The sequence below is a fragment of the Leptidea sinapis genome, chromosome 46, assembly GCF_905404315.1.
Source record: "Leptidea sinapis chromosome 46, ilLepSina1.1, whole genome shotgun sequence".
Taxonomy (NCBI): Eukaryota; Metazoa; Arthropoda; class Insecta; order Lepidoptera; family Pieridae; genus Leptidea; species Leptidea sinapis.
The window spans coordinates 3,911,059-3,934,426 of record NC_066310.1 but is presented as its reverse complement, the minus strand read 5'-3'; the positions used below and the strand labels follow the sequence as shown (position 1 = coordinate 3,934,426).

At 37.9% G+C, this 23,368-nt stretch overlaps 1 protein-coding gene across 1 annotated transcript in view; it reads right to left on the bottom strand.

Moving 5' to 3' along the window:
- LOC126977997 (neuronal growth regulator 1-like) overlaps positions 1-23,368 on the bottom strand; it is a 477,303-nt gene that overhangs the window by 51,921 nt on the left and 402,014 nt on the right. The window contains exons 4-5 of the mRNA XM_050826732.1: positions 18,805-18,956; positions 15,638-15,718 (exon numbers count right to left, since the gene is read on the bottom strand). Of these exons, the coding sequence (XP_050682689.1) occupies positions 15,638-15,718; positions 18,805-18,956 (233 nt within the window). The remainder of the gene's footprint in view (positions 1-15,637; positions 15,719-18,804; positions 18,957-23,368) is intronic.

Here is a 23,368-nt window from a genome sequence, read left to right as displayed (position 1 = left end):
TCTTCAGACACTTTTTTTTTTCTTTTATGGAATAGGAGGACAAACGAGCGTACGGGTCACCTGGTGTTAAGTGATCACCGCCGCCCACACTCTCTTGCAATACCAGAGGAATCACAAGAGCGTTGCCGGCCTTTAAGGAAGGTGTACGCGGTTTTCTTGAAGGTACCCATGTCGCTCATTCCACAGCTTCGTAGTACGAGGAAGAAAGCTGCTTGAAAACCGCACTGTGGAGGAACGCCACACATCCAGATGGTGGGGATGATATCGTAACTTGTGGCGTGTCGTGCGAAGGTGAAATTCGGCGGCAGGAATCAGGTTGAACAGCTCTTCGGAACACTCCCCGTGATAAATGCGGTAGCACGCGGTCAAATGGATCGAGCTGATACTGGGGTGCGCCAGACCAGAGATGACAGCAATACTCCATGTGAGGTCGGACCTGCGCTTTGTAGAGCGCTAGAATGTGGGCCGGCTTGAAGTATTGCCGTGCTCTATTTATGACGCCCAGTTTCTTTAAAGCCAGTTTGGCTTTGCCCTCCAGATGGCCACGGAATTGGCAATTGCTCGAGATTTCGACGCCCAGTATTCCGATACTAGGCGAGGCTTTAAGGGAAGTGTTCTCGAAGAGCGGTGATATGGCAAATGGGGTTTTTTTTAGTGGTAAACGCGCAAACTTGAGTCTTCTGGGGGTTAAATTGGACAAGGTTCAACTTACCCCATTCCGCGACCTTCTCGAGAGAGGACTCGATAGAAGACACAAGTTTCTCCCGGCACTGGTCGACGTTTTCCCGAGAGAGACCTGCATGGCCCGTGTATACGGCATCACCAGTGCTGTCGTCTGCATAGCAATGCATGTTGGCGGTGTCCAACATATCATTGATATGCAGAAGAAACAGCGTGGGAGATAGCACACAGCCTTGGGGCACTTCAGCGTTCACGGGCTTGGGATTCGAGCAATAACCGTCGATAACGACCTGTATGCTGCGCCCAGTGAGGAAGCTGGAGGTCCACTTGCATAAGCTCTCGGGAAGCCCAAATTGTGCCATACACGATCAAAGGCCTTCGCTATATCCAGACCAACTGCCAGGCCTTCCCCCTTGCTTTCAATAGCCGCCGCCCATCTATGTGTTAGGTATACCAGAAGATCGCCAGTCGACCAACCATGGCGAAAGCCGTACTGCCGGTCGTTGATCAACTGGTGACCCTCAAGGTATACCAAGAGCTGGCGGTTAATTATGCTCTCCATGATTTTGGAGAGTAGGGAGGTAATAGCAATAGGTCTGTAGTTTGCCGGATCCGAACTGTCTCCTTTTTTTGGGATCGGGAAGGGCTGACTTCCATGAATCAGGCACTACGCCTTTTGAATAAGAGTGCCGGAATAAACGCGTTAGCACCGGCGTCAACTCAGAGGCACACGTTCTAAACACGATTGGAGAAATGCCATCCGGCCCGTTCGACTTCCTGACGTCCAACGAAAACAGAGCTCGCCTAACAGTTTTCTGTCGGAACTGTAGTTCAGGCATGGAGCTCTGACACCGCGGGATGGTCGGCGGTATTTTTCCGTTGTCATCAAGAATCGAGTTGGAGGCAAAAAGAGTGCACAGGAGATCGGGTTTCTCTTTTGCCGTATGGGCCAGGGTGTCATTCCTCATGTGCAACGGCGGCATGGACGGCTGGTTGAATTTACCAAGAGCAGCTTTCGACAACGACCAGAACTTGCGTGTTCCGGTCGGGTAACTGGAAAGCTGCTCGCCAATTTTGACGACGTGCTTCGATTTCGCACGGGCGATTTGCCGCTTAAAAATCTGGAGGCACGGTTATATTTCCTCTTCAGAACTTTGCAGTTCGGATCCTTTGAGCCTAGCGCCGCAACCCAAGTTCGATACGCCTGTTTTTTGCAGTCAGATGCTGCTTTAACTGACGCATCGAACCAGGGCTGTGATCTGCCACCGATCGGTACTACAGAGCTTGGTATAAAAATATCCATGCCCTGCAGTATCACATCGGCTACTGCAACGGCGCAGGCACTAGGATCATCCGAAGGGAAACAAACCCTGCCCCAAGGGTAGGATGCAATCCCATGCATGCATCCTATCCCAATCTGCTGACTTGTAGTGCCAAACGCGGCGGTTCGCTGGTGGTCTGCGACGGTGGCGTCGGATAGGCACTACACTCCTGACCAGGCAATGGTCGGACGTTCCGAGAGGGGCGTCGACAGAGACCTGGTAACCATCGGGATGTGTAGTCAGCAGAAGATCTAATAATGATGGCATGTGGCTATCCACATCCGGGAGCCGCGTCGGCGACTCAACCAATTGGGACAGACCATACGCCAATGCAAAATTATGCACAGATCGCCCTGCGTAGTCTGTGGTACGTGATCCAAGCCATTCGGCATTGTGCCCGTTGAAATCACCCAAGACCACGATTTCAGCGGAGGGGATCTGAGCAAGCACGTCATCAAATGCCGCTTGAACGCAGCTCATGAGGTGATCCGTTTCTGTGTTACCACTATGGGACCTGTAGACTCACGCATAGATGCGGACGCGGTCCTCTAAATCTTCGCGGAGCCAGAGAGTAGACAGGCCCCTACCCTCAAAATTGCCGAGACGGCGACAGCAGATATCCTCCCTAACGTACACACATACCCCGGCATGATGCATGAAATTATGCTCAATTTTATACCCGGGGTACGTTAAATATGACGTATCGCTAGGTCGAGATATCCCTCGACACTAACCTATGCGAAACATAGCGGCACTAGGCCGCTACTTCACGCCGGTATTCTGTGCGAGTGTGGTAAGTAACCCGGACGAGTCTGGCCCGATTGTGCTGACGTCAGCAGCGTGACTCTCCCACTTTCAAAAAGCCCGTAGTCGCCTCTTACGACACCCTTGGACCTTGGACTACCCTATTCTTTTTACGCCCCGGGGCAGCACACTGCAGTATTTGGGACGAGAAGATTTTACGGAGCTTCCCGAATGCTGCCCATCCGAGTTGGATTCGACGAGTGACCTCTTACGTGAAATTGGACCCGCCTAACTGGATTGTTTGTCCAAGATAGTCGTAATCGTCAACAATTTCGAGAGTACAGTACCCAATTGTTACGGGAGTAGGTGCGACATGGACATTTGACATGATTTTCGTCTTGTCCATGTTCATTTTGAGACCTACTGCTTGGGATGCTGTATTGAGGCCATCGAGCATATGGCTTAAGTATTCCATGGTCTCTGCCATGATTACGATATCGACTGCGAATCGAAGGTGAGTTGATATTGATGCTAAGCCCGTTCGAGTCCAGAAGCTTAAAGACATCCTCCAACGCAGCGTATTATTTCTACAATATGGTCTTGAAAACTAAATATCGATATATTATACACGATTTCCCATGAAACTTCCGGCCTCTATTGAGGACACCTCCTCATATCGATTTTTTAATTGAAAGTAATGCCTTTTGGTCTATTATTTAACATTATAATTCATAAATGTATTATCTATTTGGTAAACTATAACCTACAACTCATAAATTATATGTAATCGTAATTATAAATCTAAATTATGCTTAACATATCATCGAGCTATGTTGACAATTATAGTTTGGAAGCGCTGACAAATAGCTTCAACAATGGATCCTGATTGGTAATTATAAAAGTTTGTTCGGCGTGATTCGTTAGTGGATATGGTCTAAAACATAATTATCTGTTTGAAATGCGATTTATTGAAAGCGGTTGTAGTTTGAAACTATATTAATTAGCATTTGATTAGATACATATATTTTGGACCCAAAAGTAATAAAATAATTGGAAAAGGTTTTTTAGGTTTGGTAGCCAAATGGCAAAAAACGGAACCCTTATTGATTCGTCATGTCTTTCTGTCTGTCGGTCCGTATGTTACAGCCACTTTTTTCCGAAACTATAATACTATACTGTTGAAACTTGGTATGTTGATGTGTAACACATAAAGATTTTCACACAAAAATAGAAAAAGAACAATAAATTTTTGGGGTCCCAAATTATTAAATTATTCCCCACACTTAGAAATGAAACTCAAAAACTTTTTTATTTTTCTTCATAACCCATACATGTGGGTAGGTACTCGTATGTATGGAAATGATATTTCTAATATGATTTTTTTCTAAACTGAATAGTTTGCGCGAGACTCACTTCCAAAGTGGTAAAATGTGTATCCCCTCCTGTAACTTCGAAAATAAGAGAATGACAAAACTAAAAAAAATATATGATGTAAGTACTTACATTACCATGCAAACTTTCACCGAAAATTGGTTTGAACGACATCTAGTAAGTAGTTTTTAATACGTCATGAATAACTTAATTAAAAAAAAATACACTATTATTAAAACATCTATCAAAGTTAGAACGACCTACAAGAACTTGTATATTATATTACTTAATGCTACGGAACCCTTCACGGGCGAGTTCTACTAGCACTTGGCCGCTTTTTTTAACATACAGGCAACGGGCACGTGATGGGACGTGGTAAGGGAAACACACATGGACATCCGCAACATTTAACATCCAACATCCGTTTTTGTTGTTTCCAAAGATCGAAATAATCATAAGCGTTTAGGTATTTATCATCTGATTCTTGGACAGAATATTATTTATTACTAGCTGACCCAGCAAACGTTGTATTGCCGATATTAAAATCGCGATACAAAAGTAACCGTTGATCGTAGACGGGTGAAAATTTGAAGTTGTATGTATTTTTTAATGCTGACTTATAATCAAACAAATTAACAAAAAAAAAACTTGTCGTGGACCACCCTTAACATTTAGGGGGATGAAAAATAGATGTTGTCCGATTCTCATACCTACCCAATATGCACTTAAAATTTCATGAGAATCGGTCAAGCCGTTTCGAAGGAGTTAACATCAAAAAAAAGGGTATAACATCCTTTCAATGTTACGTTATATAAGTCAATAGTATAACGATGTTTAAATTTGAATAAATAAAATAAATAAGAATAAAAAAAGCCCCTGCAAAATAAAAATATTATTTTTCAATTTCTTTTCTCATTAATCTGAATTTAATTAATATTAGATTAATCTCTAAAGCTCCGATTATAATTCTTGTGTTTTTATTTATTAATTTACATAGCTTAACTTAACTTACTCGTGTAAGTTATTAAGTATTTTGTTGCACCACTTATTGTAACTAGCTGTAACTTATATTGTAACTAGCTGATATTAGTGAAGGTCGTCCGCGTAGATAAAGGGTTTTTAAAAATAATAAGCAAGTTTGGAATTAAAGATTATCATGTCTTATTCCAGTTCCGGTTCCCGTTTTCGCTCCCGTTCCCAGGAAACCATGGATTTTTCTATATGGACATCCTTTCTCAATCTCTAGTCTATCACTGTAGCAAATTTCATAAAAATCGGTTTAGTAACTCCGGCGTAACAAACAGACTGACATTCACATTTCTAATATTAGTAAGGATTTAAATAATTTGTAAAACCAGGAAGCTGTAAATTTTCATTTATCTTGAGGCAATGAGTTTCTTTCTAGCCACCTTTTCTAATTAAACCTTTACCTTTTCCAGAGTGATGGTAAATGTTAAAACGAAAAAAACTTTTGACATTCAATATTAGTGTGATTTCCATCACCTTAATGCATAAAGTGATTTTCATTTTTAACCCTCGTCGACAAATCAGTATCACTTGACGTTTTCTTATCAGCGGATCGTAAAAATATTTGAAAGTGTTAAATAAACCAAAGGCTTTGAAATTGGGCCAGTTTGAAATTCGATGCGAGGCCGATGAAAATACGTTTTTCGTATAAAATCTCTTTATAATGTCAATATACAAAGAATTTTGACACGAATCTAAACATTCCAAATTCAAATCATTTGAATCCCGGTATCTCTACAATATCATCTACCATTGCGTCTTGAATGGAAATATAGACCCCCTTTACTTTGATATTGCCTGAGATATAGGCAGGTTTGAAAGTTAATAATAGTAGTGAATTGTACCTAAGGGTTAGAGTAGAAAGTAAGTGGTCCCAAAGAGGTTATTTTTTGTAGGGACGAATCGAAGCCCAGGAAATCAATACAATTTTTAATGGAAAAGGAGAGCGTCCGGGTCACCTAGTGTTAACTGATTACCACCGCCCACATTCTCTTGCAACACCAGAGCTAACACCAGAGATAGCATACAGCCTTGGGGCACTCCAGCGTTCACGGGCTTCGTGTTCGAGCAATAACCGTCGACAACGACCTGTCCTGTCCTGTCTGACTAACTGGCACACCTTACCCCTTCCTCTCGATAGCCACCGCCCATCTATATGTTAGGTATACCAGAAGAGGGCGAAGCCGTACTCTCGGTCGTTGATCAACTGGTGAACTTCAAGGTATACCAAGTGCTGGCGGTATACATATGATGGGAATAGAATAATCTATCTATCTATCTATATATATATAAAAATGAATTGCTGTTCGTTAGTCTCGCTATAACTCGAGATTGGCTGGACCTATTTGGCTAATTTTGGTCTTAAATTATTTTTGGAAGTCCAGAGAAGGTTTAAAAGGTTAATAAATATGAAAATGCCCGGAATTAACCTCCTGTTAGCTCAGTAGACCACCATTTGGTACTCTGTTATAAAGTTAGCACACAAGACTTTAATTAAAAACAACAATTCTGTTTTTACTTTGATATGACCCCCTTCGTTCAGAAATAAAATTGTTTTTATGTATAATTATAATTTTTATATCTTTCCAACTTTCTGGAAATTCAAAATTCTTAAGTTTTGTCATAAGAAATATGTATATTTTTATAAGTACTACGCTTATGCTTAGTCATGTATGTACGCGGACGAAGTCGCCGGTCTCAGCTAGTTCACAATAATTATTAGTGTCAACAAAGCCAATGTCGTGGCGTGTTACCCCGTTTCATTGTCTGTCAAATAGCACGCTAAATTGCTTCCATGTAGGTACAGTGATATGACATGTAGTCAATGAACTGGAAATATTAACGAACAATCAATATGAAAAATAGATTTTGATAGGTTGTTTATGGAATATGGAGTTAATTTACGAGCTAGAGAGTATTATATAGGATATTCAGATTCACTCAATGTGGAAACCCGGTTGGATAATGTTAACTTACATAATTATACATCCAATTAAAATTTACTTTATAATTTATTTATTTTGAAGTTATATTTCTTTAGGCGAGTTATGAAAAAATGGTGAGGGTGAAATTTTAGGCTACGCGCGCATACTGTAACACAAAAGTAACACGTTGAAGTTGGTTCCTAAAATTTTCTGATGTTTGCGACATTCGTTATTTTTTTTTGTTTTTTCATCCATTTTTAGGACAGGCAAAGGGTTCGAGCCCATACAGCCGTATTAATTATTTATTAATTAATTGTCAAAGCCATCTTTGTGAGATTTTTACAAAATTGTTCTTTCTAAAAACGAATAGCACGAGGAATAAATTGCGTGCACACAGAAGTACACACACACTTTTTAATTTATTTATTTAAGGACAATGTAAAGGTTAAAAGTAATCGTTATTAAATTTATCAAAAACGTGGTACATATAGACCCACTTAGAGATTGCCACAGCGTGCAAAAGAGATACTAGTCAGAAGAAGAAAAAACGAAAAAGAAGAGGGAATACTTATTTGTTCAACAAGTGAGCAAAGTTATTTTTTGCTGCGAGTGCTGACCTTAAATCACGAATTGGCGAAGCAGTCTAGAATTGAATTCTTATATAGACTACTGAAGTAGTGAGTGATTTAAGGGCACGAGACATAAAAAATTTGCTCTCGTGTGAAACATTCAACTTTTCACCTCGACTAGCGAGAAAAGTGTTATAGGTTATAGTAAGAGAAACAATTAAAATAATATTTAACAATGTTTGTTATAAATATCAAATGCTCATAAAAAAAAATTAAAAGTTGAAAAATTTATAAATCTAAATTTGGATAAGTAACATATAAATTTTTGTGACAGTGAGATAATACGCTAGGCTAAAATGAGTTTTGGAACGCACCGGATCGCACTGTTTATTTTTTTAACGCGGAGTAATTACCGGATGTATGGTCACGTGGGGTTCGAAGTTTAAATCACTTTGCTTCACGCGAGTTTTCACGTAGCAATAGCGCCCTTTTCGTGCTGAGAGGTGAAAAAGAAATTGTAAGCTTCAGCAAGCTGTAACAGTCAACTAGCTGGTTCTAGTGCCATGAACTGCTTGTTATATATATTTAAAAAAAAAATAATGCAGAATCTAAATCTAAAAGCAAGGTTCCGAAGATACTGGCAGCGTTCCCCTTTGAATATCTAGACTAATTCTTTGTACGAGCCAGCTCTTGCGTCTCCTGTGATGTCGACTATCCTTTTTACTATTTCCTTAAAAAGCCTTATAGCACTAGGACCCTACGGACCAAGGGTCTCGACGCTGAATGGGACAAAATCATATTCAGAGCCTAGACCCCTGTATTCGCATGCTTTATCTTTTTCACCCGCTTCACAAGCCGCTCTGTTGTAAGTTCCATGTAGATGGGAAGGGGCCAGCGTGTCTGAACAGGTTGCATCCCACTTTAGAACTTTATTTATAAACAATAACAAATATAAACTACCAGCATCATTAGCGGACCAAAACTTAAATATTAACTCTTTTAAAAATAAAATTAAGGAATTCTTAATGACGAAGATATATTATTCAGTTAAAGAGTATTTAACAGTCATGAATCTATAGTCATTAGAATAAGTAAATTTAGATATTTCAAATTGTCATTTAAAGTAAACAATTTTTATTTTTCATATTTTAATAATATTATTATGGATAGAAATTTATGTATAATGAGGTTTTTAATTTTTTATGTTTTTTTACTATAAATGATTATTATTATTATTATTTTCACTGTAAACTTAAAAACTTGTAAAATATTATTTTTGCATGCCTACCCGGCAGATTGTTAGCACTTTTATTTATGCTTTTATATTATAAGGTTAACATCCTACAGATAGAGCCCTAGATTTGAGACGCCAGCTTTGAAAGGCATATAGTTCTTACAAGACGATAAGGCCTTTGAATTGTTACAGAGATTTTATAAAGTAAGTATATTATATATTTTATTCTTAAAACACATCACAAGTGAAGGTAACTGAAATATAAAGTTAAACTTTATGAACCCCCGGTCGCTTGAAGTTATGTTGTTATATTACATTTTATTATGATACGATGACACGAGACTATCTACACGTTCATGATTTAGGCCCAGTATTAGGTACTTTCGGTCATTTTGTCGGCATTACTATAGGGCAATGGTACAACGCCTTCGTTAGCGCGAGTTAACGCGGTGCGGTGCGGCGCGGTCTGTCAGATCTAAAGGATATTTTGGACTTTTTGCATGTCGTATGTGGTACTGCTTATAATTCTATATGTTTTATTATCACAGACTAAAAAGAGCGGCACGGATCGTCTGTCGTCTGCGTTTGCCCTTATAGTGTCATACAAATCGCGAGTGTAAGACGTAGATTATCACGCACACTAAACTAATATTCCTGGCCTGTTTTTATCGCTTGTTTAACAGCAAAATAATATATCTAGACGTATAAACTATCTAAGGTACAAAACATAATATCATTTCATAAATAACCTGCTTAACTTATTAATAATTCAAACTCGATATCAAACGCTATATATGATTGAATCTCATTTAAACTTTGAAGTAAGTTCATAAATGAAAATATGAATTCTATTTATCAATGCAGACCATTTCCAATATTAACTCGCTGCTATTCAAAATAATGATTATAGTTATTACGTTTATGTACAAACTAGAACGCGATATTTATGGTTTCGCATTTCAGATTTAAATTTAAATCCATTTCTCTCTTAAACCACATGGGATGACTGCAGCGAAGAGTTTCTGAAGACTGTGGTAGATGTGAAACTTCAACGGACAAGGTTTAATAACAGATATTTGAAAGTTTCCCGTCAATATTTCAAAAAAAATATTTCCATGATAAACATTGAATAAAATATTGTTTAAAAATATTGCATAATCGTCATCATGTAGACAATAATATTAACATTAGACACTGAATAGCCATCATACATACACTATAACTTCTTCGCTTCGCCCCATAAGGAACTTCGTTCCAAAACTCCTTTTTTAAAGTCGGTTAGAAAAATAACCTGACAACCCTATTGTTACGAGTGTACGCACGTTTAGTTAAGTATTTTATGATCAAGGCTTAGTTCTGCCGTGAAGCAGTAGTGTGTACGCATTACTGTGTTTCGGTCTGAAGGGCGCCGTAGCTAGTGAAACTACTGGGCAAATGAGACTTAACATCTTACGTCTCAAGGTGACGATCACAATAATTGTAGTGCCGCTTAGGAATATTGGGTATTTCAAGAATCCCGAGCCGTGCTGCATTGTTATGGGCAGGGCGTATCAATTACCATCAGCTGAACGTCCTGCTCGTCTCGTCCCTTACTGTCATAAAAAAAGTTTCTATATTGGTTCATATTATATCTACTGTGCTGAAACCGTGTCAATAGGTACTATGAATTGAAAACAATATATATAATATGCACTAAAAAGTATAAAAATAATAAAAATAACTAGACTAGAATTATATTAATTAATTAAATTGTATAAAAAATACGCAATTATTTTATACTTTTTAGAGCACATTATATATATTGTTTTGGAATAGTGTTTGTGAAGGCGGTTGTTTTTTGCTATTTTTTTTTATTTTATGATTTTTAGTGAATTTAAAGTACTCTAACTAACAATTTGTCTAAATATGTGTAAATATACTAAATTTTTCAATGCAGCAATGAACGTACGTACTTTGCAATTTGATTACAGACAGTGTTCCGTTACTTTGTCATGGATTCCGTAATCAGAACCTAACCAAACTCTCACCAAACTATCTTTGAAGTATATGCTTTCCAATAAAAAAGAATCATCGAAATCGGTTGCGCGATATTGAATTATTCGTAAATTTATCATCCACTTTGCTATACGTATGTATATCAAAATTTAATACTTTTATTTTGGTTTCCTCATGGATTCCACTGTCAGATCTCGACCGCATTACAATGGGACCACTCGGGAAGCACCAGCTTTCAAACAAAACAGAATTATCAAAATTGGTTCACCCAGTCGAAAGTTTTGAGGTAACAAACATAAAAAATAAAAATAAAGACGAATTGAGAACCTGCTCCTTTTTTGAATTCCTCATAAAGTGAGCCTTATTACATCATGCTAAGGGCCATAAAACGAACTATAACATACACGTGCATAATAATATTACACACTGGTGCATAATATAATTACCCTTCAATGTAAAGTTAGTGCCTAACTGCAAATTATATGAGAGTGAATAGAGAATTTTCAATTTAGCCGGGTAATACTGTTTTCTTTTGTTACAACAAAGAGGTCTTATGCCGCTGAATCCATTTACATTTTTGGAATAAATAAATGTGTGCTTAATTAAGTCGAAAATTCATTATTATTAAGAAATTACTTATATCACCTTACATTTGACAAGTGCAATAAAAGTTTTATCAAATCTCATCCTTTATAACCCACCCATGAAGAAACCTGTGAGCTTAGATTGAGGATGAGTCTCCGCTGCGCTTCAACTAGATACCGCAGGCGTAGTCGCAAAGTGCGGCAACTAATACTTCACTCAAGTGAGCGTAGTCAAGCCAGTCTCGAACAATGTGTGATGACGTACGATGACGTGCCGCATGTTCTGTTAAACTTTGCTAATAACTGATACTAAAATGCCGGGTTGCGTTGTAAAACGTAAAACTAATACTACAAGAAATAAGAAAGACACTGGGATCTCATAATATCATCAGTAAGTATTTTGCATTTTATTAATTTCAATGCAAAATAACACGAAGCGTATGTTACACAATTTGAAAGACGCCATTGAGTGTCAAGATGCCATGCACACAAGCATCTAATAGTTGGCCCAATGACAAGGCAATGCACGTCATACAAAATCAAAGCCGAAGTGTGGCACATGCCACAAATGATACCATACGAGTAATAAGCTGCCGACTGCTATGTCTATAAATTTCTGCATTTACTGTAGTTGTGGCAGCAATTTTTCAGTTTGAGCTGCGTAGTTTGAATTTAGAGCCCGATTTGGACAGTGACATCAGTGGAGTAGCAGTTAGGTATTTTTTTAAACCCAGACGAAAATGAGGGTTGCTATAAGTCTTACGTTTGACAGTCTGTCCCTATTTTCTGATCAAGATCTGTTCAGTCGGAGGCTTTTTATGTTTTTAATCAAATATTACACTCGTATTATAAAGGCGAAAGTTTGTATGTTTATTTATTGGTTTGTGCGTATATTTGTTACTTTTTAATGCTCTAAATGTATTTGGAAGGTAAGGTAAGGTATAATAAGAGAGACAAACACTCAAATATAATATTTTTATATTCATAAAATAATTCGGGCAACTAAATAACTAAATGTAAATGTTAAGTACCCTGAAATAAATTTAATTTGTTAAATTGTGTCTTTGAGAAATCTGTTCCAGGGTATATTTTTATCATTCGTAGTGTAAGCGGACACCAACATATCTTGGTATGACAGCTTTTATCACATTTTGAATTGGACTGTTGTATGAGCGTCAAAATATATTGACTTTTGAAAGAGATTTCAATACGATTAAAGTTAAAAAAGTTTTATCATACTTTATGATTATTTAAACTTTTAGCGGTTATTACCGCTTTAAGCTTTAAGTTTAATATTATAAATATCAACTTTGAGGAAATTATTGTAAAATTATTCACATCTCTCTCTTGCTACCAACTGGCACCAGTTCTCTTTCACTATCTTATGTACGGAAAAGCTGAAAACGATAAGCTTTTACAGATTTGCGTTGTAAATAAGTATCAATTATCATGAAGTTACGATACGTCTGTGATACCGTGTAAATAGCACTAGTTTGTAATTGTTCACGTTCTTGTAAGACATTCATATTCACTGGCAATGACTTTCTGTGCACAAAATACAATATCGCTAATCATTGTTTATTGGGCCTTTAAATAAGAGCTACTCTATAGTTTTCATTTCTGACTGTGTGCTTGTAGCGTCCTTTAATCTGTCTCATTCTGACAAGCGGGAGAGAAAGGGATGTGAATACTTGTCAATATACATACCATGTTTAACGAAAAAAAATCGTTTTACTAAATTATTTACACTGTTTGCCAACCTATCTTATATAAATAAACTTACCGATGATAAGTCACACCATCTTTTTTTACGTCGCTTACGATTCATGCAATTGGATCGAAATATCGGCATCAAATAATAAAATATATATCGTGAGTACCCGTCATAATAATTACAATGTTAAAGTTCCGATGATAAAAGTTTAAAAACACATATTGTTCCTTACTTAATTGTTTTTCAAGTATTTGTTAGCTATTATAACTTCACCGCTAAACATTTTATTTATTTTATTTTCACAACAGAAAACAACAAGAAAATTACGCCTGTTTTACTGTAATTAACGATTTGTAAATATTGACAGATTATCAACGTGAACAATTCGCCGTAAATTGGTTATTTGAAAACTTTGCTTTAAAAACCATCAGCGATCTTCTCTGAAATAGTCTGCTTATAATTAAACACAATTGAGTATTTGACTCAAATGTTATTATTAAATAATATAAAAATAATGATGTTCACTGAAAATAAAATTAAAATCAAACAAAGAAATACAAATTCATAAGAATTTAAGCTTTTGGTGTGAGGGTCTTTTGTCCCTGTCTTGCAAAACAAATAATAGTAACGATAAATACTTAATAATTTTATCAATCGTTGGCTAAAGTTGAAGTTTTTTTCCCTCCCGGATTTTTTTATTGAAACCCTCAGATCTAACAAATAAGACAATGATTTATAGAAATTGATAATTATATTGCATAACAAAACATTATTTAACTGTAATTTTATGTAAAAGGTTACATCTCCATACTTTATTTTACACGAAAAACATGAGAAAATTAAGTCCAATGCAGGGTGCTCGCGCGCCTGAATTAATAAATGAATATTTAAAAAAAAATTGTATGGCGTCGAGTGTGCTATTGACATTAATGATTTCCTTGTTTATCGAAAATTGATTTGTTTCATTCTTACATCGTTGCGCTCGCAATTAAAATAAACAAAAAAAAAAGAAATCGGAGACCATAGCGGATCGAACACAATATGTCTGGTTCGCAGCTATCGCCATTTTGACACCAGACATATTATGTCTGCGTCCCAGTTGAGGGGATCGGCTTTTGAGCCTCTAGGGCGGTTTTCCTGTCACGCGGAATTTCCTCCGAGTGCGGATCTGCATCCTATTGCTGCGTACTGCTCGCGTGTGGAACGTGGATTGGTTGCTGGTGGGACATTGTCTTGCCTATTGGCAGGATCGTTCATAGTAAATGCATGTCAGTTCAGTGTCAGCAGTCATTTCTATCGCTATAAAATAATCACAATCTAGTCCCAGGCTGTCCGATCATTTAGATATTCAGCAGTGGAGTAATAGGATTTTCGACGGAGCCATTTTTTTATAAAACATTTAAATTTATTTATAGATAATGCCTGAACAGTGGCTGGGACTTTATTATAGAAGTGTATACATTTACCCTTAAAGCTATTATGCATCTTATGAAGCCTACTAGAATTAGTTACAAGCAATCCCTTATTTCTAGTGTTATAATAATGAAAATCACTATTAAGAGGTACGTGCGTGCCCGGAATCAAACCAGGGACACCGTGGTGAAAGTCAACAGATTTTCCTTGGATAATTTATACAGTCTAGATGGAGTCTCTTTCTGCTTGACAAGCGATGAAAACATGCCAGATTTATTACTATAGTGTGCATGACAAGCTATGACTTACACTCGCGATTTGTATGTATTGTGTTAGTGTGCGTGCATCGCTCAAAATAGAGGTTAACTGTCATCCTCAATTTTTTTGGACGATTTCAAAGCTGTCACAGTCAATGATTTATAACCTAGGTCCTAAAGAATCATTGAGAGCAAATTTTAAAGAAATTAATATCTTGACTGTTGCTTCTCAACTAGAAACTAGAACATAACCATAATGCTATCACCAGGAACAGACATAAACTTTTAATGCCTACACTCGGCTAAGTCGAGTTAGTAAGTCTTTTGTGGGGCGATGTATATGCTTTTACAACGGATCCCAGAAAATGTTTACAACAAAATTATGATGATATTCCAAAGAATTGTTAAAAAACATTTGTATGGTAAAGGTTACTACTACTATACCACAAAAGACTTTCTTAATGATGCTACAATAGTACAACTATTAACTAACTACCTACAACTATTTAATAGCATCCATTCCCAATTAGGGAATGGAGGCTATTACATAGTATGTTTAATAGTACAATATTAATTTGTAAACATATTTTCAGATGACAAAAGTCTGAGTTTGTTGCGCCCGTTCTTGTTTTGGAATGGGTGATAGTTTTTGACTTTCAATAAGTGATGTCACATTCTATTTTGAATAAAAATATTTGAATTTGAATTTAGACGTATAAATGATCAAAAAGATTCAACCTATTGACCGATGCTGTTTCGTTAGTCTTGGCAGTAGCGTTTATATTATAAATTTAAAACATACCTGAAACCTCTCATCGTTGGTGTAGGTGAATTTCCCGGAGCTCAGGATATGCCAGTCACGTTTCCGGATCCACGACACTTGCTGAAAATAAACGATGTTATCAGCTAAATTATGTAACAGGAGCTTTTTAGCTTCAGCTATTTTCGTAAGTTGGTTTAATGACTAGCCCAACTCACTAAATTATAAGCAGATGGCGTTTCGCCTGGATATACGGGAAGCTATAACCAGCTATGTATTATATAATATTGAATCTTGGATTAAGGATTGGTCTCCGCTGCACTGCAACTAGATTCCACACTACCTAAGGGTCGAATGTTTTTATCACAGTTAAGACCGATGGCATGCGAATAAGCTTTGTGAAAAAGGCATGACTAATTAAGGCGACACTAAATGCCAGCGACCTTGAGCGATATGAGTTCACGGCCGCCGGCCCGCCCTCTTGTAACAAAGCCAATATTTTCAAAATTCTTGCGTGGAAAACAGTTTATATGCTTACAATCCTCGTCCTATAAGAATAACTTTTCTGAGAGTAGTACCAAAAAAATGCGTCACGCCATGCCAAAAAACTTGTTTAACTTCAAAGAAAAGTGGTAGTTCAAAAAGGCTCGGCAGTGTTAACTATAACCAACAGCAAGCATTAGCAACTTACAAATAAGACTTAAGGATATGTGTAACAGGATTAAGTAGTGTTCATAGCTCGAAATGCTATACTTTCACCACAAAACTTGTCTAAAAACACCATGTTTGCGTGTTTTCTGCTTACTCTTCGCCTTAAGATGACACCTTTTTAGTAATAGACCCCACTCCGGTTATCCCGCACCCTTTGTCATCGTGAGAGGCAAGCAGCAATTTATTACCATTAAACGTAATTAAAGGGTTTAAGGTTACGGCTTATTTTGTCTTTTTTACCTTTTAACCTTACTTCCCTCTAATTAATATTAATAAATATAATATCAATGGTTTATACTATACTGTATGTATGTAATCCCTATTAATATTATAAATGTGAATGTAAGTTTGTTTATTTCGCTTTTGCGTCGGAGGTACTGAACCGATTTTGATGAAATTTAGTACAGCGTTAGACTAAAGCATGAGAAGGGACGTAGGCTACAAGTTATCCCGGAAAAATCCATGGTTCCAGCGGGATTTTTGTAAAACTGAAAGTCATGTTGACGAGCTATATGTTGACCAAGAGAAGGTTTATTTTGCCATAGCAATCTTCCTCGAAATAAGATTCAAATACTGTGTTACGAATGGGAGCGAAAACGGAAACCGCAACCGGAATAGGACATGAGATAATCTTCAATTCCAAACTTGTTTATTATTTTTAAAAACAATTTATCTACGCGGACGACGTCGCGGTCATCAGCTAGTCTATAATAAATATACAGTATGAAAATTATTCGAGCTAAGTGACAATTGAATACTTGGCTAATTCTGTAGATTATCGAAAAAGCAAGCTACAAAATTAATTTCTATTTCGTCCACATTACATCATAAATCACACTCCATTATACCTAAAGCGGGTCAATCAATAAATGCATTTATGGCGCCAAGAACGTTCCTCAACAATTTAAAATTAGAATACATACGAGAATTATATCGAACAACATATTCTCGGTCGGTATAAATTCCCGGCTTAGCTTACATTTGTGAAAACTCTACTGCAAGATAGAAAACGCTTGCTAAGCTCGTCGAGTTGGCACTATTACAATACCCCAGTTTGCATAACGTTTAACCCATATGTCCACTAGTACATTTGCAGCAAGTATTAGTATGTTCCATACAGGAATATCTCGTGTTTCAAACACAATAGATATATTTAGTATTTTCTTTGATTTGTATTAAATTAAAACCACTTTTATATGATTAAAATGCGTGTAATTGTAACCGTGTTTTTACATTAGATTTTTGCGTAAAAGTTATATTATTATTATTATTTTAGTTAACCTGACCTTTCAAGACCTTACCAGATCACGTTTTCAGGAGGGGCTGCCAATGACGTTTCAGATGAAATAAGTCAAGATAGTATTTCTCATAGTTGTCATTATGAAGTTTAGCGCCATTTATTGCCTCGGAGGTGGTGTTTGCTGTAGACAGATGGTCTTGGTCAAAATTAACTGACAGTGTCTTATTTTCTGGTATGTGTAGTTTTGGGTTTTAATTTAGATATTATGGATCCCAGGTGTAAGAAAGTTTTAGACCGTCTTCTCTGTTGAAATTTGGGTTTTTTTTTAATTTCAATAGCTTCACGTACCCGTCCTAGGAGAAATATATTGTCTTTCACCAAAACTTTTGGTTGGTTGAACCGGATGATGATAGTGGTTTGGACGGTCTGTTATGTATTCACATTTAGCTGATTTAGAGTGACGTCTGTGTTTGATATCCGAAATATGCTATTTAACGGCCGTTTTCAATAACCTATCTATCCTTAGTTTAACTTACTAGAGGTAGACAAATCTATCCTTTTCCGCTTACTTACATTTAAATAAGCTATCGATAGAAAGCATTGGACTGTAACTATATAGCTATTGCTAGATAAGATCTTGTCATTAAACGGTGTCAGCAATGTATCCGTAACAAGAGATACGTTATTGAAAACGGCCGTAAGTCGGCTTGAAATATTGCATTGCTAACGTAAAGACACATATGTACAATTACATGCGTTTTAATCCTTAAAAGTGTTTTATTTAAACACAAGATATATACGCCGAGCCCATTTATATTGCAGTGCGCATTATAAATGGGCACGGCGTATCGCTTAACATTCGGTGAGTTGGTCTTAATTCATTCATCATTTTTAATAGTAAAAATGCTATTTTAGAATCGTTTCTCTATCAGAACGGGTTCAACACCAGTGAGAGGCTCCTTTGCACAGGATGAAGGCTAGATTTTGGTACTACAATGGCGCCTGTATCTGCCGTGAAGCACTAATGTGTAAGCATTGTTGTGTTTCGGTCTTAAGGGCCGCAGCTATTGAAATTACTGGGCAAATTAGACTTAACATCTCAATATATCTCAAGGTGACGAGCGCAATTATTGTAGTGCCACTCAGAAATTTTGGGTTTTTCAAGAAGGTTTCTGCATTGTAATGGGCAGGGCGTATCAATTACCATCAGCTGAACGTCCTGCTCGTCTCGTCCTTTACTGTTATAAAAAAAACTCACCCCTCTTTCATTCAAATGTCCCACTAGACAATGAAGGTAGGCTGTTCCTCCGAGCTGTGCCGTAACATTGCTGACGGAGTTATTCGCTGTTACATCTGTCAGGGCTTGCACGTTGCCACGCCAGCCTCGAGCTCTTGATGTGCCATGGTGCCCTGGTAAACAATAGTATTATTTTATAATTAAAGTTTTGCTATAATATTATTACACAATACCAATTGAATTAAAATCAACGATTCTTAACGAGTAAAATTAAGCATCATAAGCGAGGATTTTTTTGAGGAACTGTTAGGGTTGATTACTGTAGTTGAATGTCATCACCAGTTATCATAATGCGAAATCTCGCTTGCAACGTGTTGATGTCTGGGGTATTGTACAACTTCTTGACTAGCACAGTCAATATGGAACTGCTTTGGCTGTAAATATTTGTGAGTTGAACCAAAAAAGATCTTCAAATCAAATTAAGATCGAATTCTTTTCTCATATCAAAAGCCTAAGCCATTTATCAGTGGGAGGCTCCTTTGCACAAGATGCCGGCTAGATTAAGGGTACCACAACGGCGCCTTTTTCTGCCGTGAAGCAGTAATGTGTAAGCAGTACTGTGTTTCGGTCTGAAGGGCGCCGTAGCTAGTGAAATTACTGGGCAAATGAGACTTAACATCTTATGGCTCAAGGTGACGAGCGCAGTTGTAGTGCCGCTCAGAATTTTGGGAATTTTTCAAGAATCCTGAGCGGCACTGCATTGTAATGGGCATGTCTCGTCCCTTATTTTCATTATAAAACAGTCGCGACCACCATGTTCACGAAGCATCCTTACACGGGCAATGAATTCAAGCTCTAAAGGTTGATGCATACATTATACGATTATTTATACTCAAACAGTTTATTATTTGCACATGAGGAATGACACCCTGGCCCATACGGCAAAAGAGAAAGCCGATCTCTTGTGCACTCTTTTCGCCTCCAACTCGACTCTTGACGACAACGGAAAAACACCGCCGACCATCCCGCGGTGTCAGAGCTCTATGCCTGAAGTACAGTTCAGACAGAAAACTGTTAGGCGAGCTCTGTTTTCGTTGGACGTCAGGAAGTCGAGCGGGCCGGATGGCATTTCTCCAATCGTGCTTAGAACGTGTGCCCCTGAGTTAACGCCGGTGCTAACGCGTTTATTCCGGCACTCTTATTATAAAGGCGTAGTCCCTGACTCATGGAAGTCAGCCCTTGTCCATCTGATCCAAAAAAAAGGAGACAGTTCGGATCCGGCAAACTACAGGCCTATTGCTATTACCTCCCTGCTCTCCAAAATCATGGAGAGCATAATGAGCCGTCAGCTCTTGGTATACCTAGAGGGTCACCAGTTGATCAACGACCGACAATACGGGTTTCGCCATGGTCGGTCGGCAGGTGATATTCTGGTATACCTGACACATAGATGGGCTGCGGCTATTGAAAGCAAGGGGGAAGGCCTGGCAGTTAGCCTGGATATAGCGAAGGCCATTGATCGTGTATGACACAAGGCGCTCCTCTCCAAACTTCCATCATTTGGGCTTCCCGAGAGCTTGTGCAAGTGGACCTCCAGCTTCCTCACTGGGCGTAGCATACAGGTCGTTGTCGACGGATATTGCTCGAACCCGAAGCCCGTGAATGCTGGAGTGCCCCAAGGCTGTGTGCTGTCTCCCACGCTGTTTCTTCTGCATATCAATGATATGTTGGACACCTCCAACATTCATTGCTATGCAGACGACAGCACTGGTGATGCCATATATACGGGCCATGCAGGTCTCTCTCGGGAAACCGTCGACCAGTGCCTGGAGAAACTTGTGTCTTCTATCGAGTCCTCTCTTGAGAAGGTCGCGGAATGGGGAAAATTGAACTTTGTCCAATTTTACCCCCAGAAGACTCAAGTTTGCGCGTTTACCACTAAAAAAACCCCATTTGTCGTATCACCGCTCTTCGACAACACTTCCCTCAAAGCCTCGCCTAGTATCGGGATACTGGGTCTCGAAATCTCGAGCGATTGCCAATTTCGTGGTCATCTGGAAGGCAAAGCCAAATTGGCTTCAAAAAAACTGGGCGTCATTAATAGAGCACGGCAATACTTCAAGCCGGCCCACATACTAGCGCTCTACATAGCGCAGGTCCGGCCACACATGGAGTATTGCTGTCATCTCTGGTCTGGCGCACCCCAGTATCAGCTCGATCCATTTGACCGAAACTCGAATTGTCGGGAACCCAGTGCTCTGTGAACGGCTGGATCACTTGGCGTTGCGTAGAGACGTCGCTTCATTGTGTGTCTTCTACCGCATTTATCACGGGGAGTGTTCCGAAGAGCTGTTTAACCTGATTCCTGCCGCCGAATTCCACCTTCGCACGACACGCCACAAGTTAGGATATCATCCTCACCATCTGGATGTGTGGCGGTCCGCCACAGTGCGGTTTTCAAGGAGCTTTCTTCCACGTACTACAAAGCTGTGGAATGAGCTTCCTTGTGCGGTGTTTCCGGGACGATACGACATGGGTACCTTCAAAAAAAGCGCGTACACCTTCCTTAAAGGCCGGCAACGCTCCTGTGATTCCTCTGGTGTTGCAAGAGATTGTGGGTGGCGGTGATCACTTAACAACAGGTGACCCGTACGCTCGTTTGTCCTCCTATTCCAAAAAAAAAAAAAATATTTATTACTTTTTACGAAATATTTGATATTATTTAAACAGAATTTATATATTGGATGTAGCACCTTACGAATTAATTTGTTATGTATGTTAGAACCATTGTAAAATACTCTATTTGATTGAAAAGAGTGGCCGTTAGGTTTGTCTAATTAATTAAAGTTAATTGACTTTGATGAATGATGTTAGAACAGGAGCATTGTGAGACAAATAGTGAAATTTCTAGTATAGGAGAAGTCAAACTCGATCGAGTTGTGCAAGACCAATATTTGATCAAAACTGGTTCGTGCAATACCTCACTTGGTTTCTACTGCGTTTAGCGGTAGTCCTACTTTCATAATAATTGATTACCACTATTCCGGACAAGATTGCTGAAAGCCTATAGAATTATGAAGATCTCTCCTCTCTTAGGTATCCATTAATTTATTCAATGTAACTAACTACTTCTGCAATCTAAACAATTATATTTTTACTATCGTTACATTTAACTTAATTTTTTAGTTCAATTTGCGTTATTTACAGTGTGTGTGGATTTATGCATCTACTGTCCAAAAAGAAAGGATTGTGTGGTTTCATGAAACCACGGTAAAAGTGAAACTTTTTTTCACATTATAGACATTTAAATAAAAATGTTTGGAATAAATAACAACTTTTACATTAAACACTGACAAAAACAAACAAAATAGCGTGGAGCATTTGCACAAATGAGTAATAGTCTACACGGCACGGCACACTACACCGCAGCTGCTACGAACTATAGGCACCGCCCGACCGTTACGCGACATGCAACACACAGACGAAAAAGTTTGAGACGATGTAATAAAAGTTTCACTTTAAAAACTTTAAAATCCCCGCCAGAATGCAAATAAATTTAGCGCTAAAAATAACGTTGACAAAGTTGTTAAAAACAAAAAAGGATTGTGTGGTTTTATAAAACCACGGTAAAAGTAAACCTTTTTTTCACATTATAGACAAAATTTTTTGGAATAATATTCCAATAAGGGTATAAAAATCGCTTTATCAATCTTAATTTTATACTTGGAAAATTGGAATGATAATGGGAAATAATAAAAACAAACAAAATAGCGTGGAGCACTGGCACAAATGAGTAATAGTCTATACACTACACGGTCAGATGCTGCGAGCTATAGGCGCCGCCCGACTGTCACTCTACATGCTACACACAGACGAAAAAGTTTGAGACGATGTAATAAAAGTTTCACTTTAAAAACTTTAAATTCAGCGCTAAAAATAACGTTGACAAAGTTGTTAAAAACAAATAATATATAAAAGCACTAAAACTGTATACACTCCATTCAGTTCATTCAGTTAACACAACATAACGTTTTAATATTTGGAGCGTCGTTATCAATTCCTGTGACGCATAGTCACTTCCATTGTAACTCATCAAAAATTCTGTTTTAGAATATTCTCGTTCAATATTATTTCGAAACAACAATGGACGCACACTGATAGACAGCCTTTTGTTGTCAAGATATTGAAGTTTGGAAATTAATAAAAGTTTTTATACGTTTTGCGTGATGGTCTTTATCTGTTTTCGGTATGATAGATCGCGGGATGCCGTGATGACGAAAATTACTTCGTTTGAGGCAATACTTTTCTTGTTATCACTGAAGTATAGAACCGGTGGTACTACGATGTACACAGGTGAATTTTATGTGATGAATGGCTAAATGAAAGATGCACCAAAAATAATGTTTTATTACATACAAACAGAGTTATGGCATAATTAGGCGATTTCATTGCTAATCAGCGATCTCTTCCACGTATATTAAGAAATTAACAACTACAAAAATATTAAGTAACCTGTAGGTATATTCCAAATGAGGACATAAAAAACTAGGCTGAAATCAACGTGTTAAGGATTAAAATACATTCA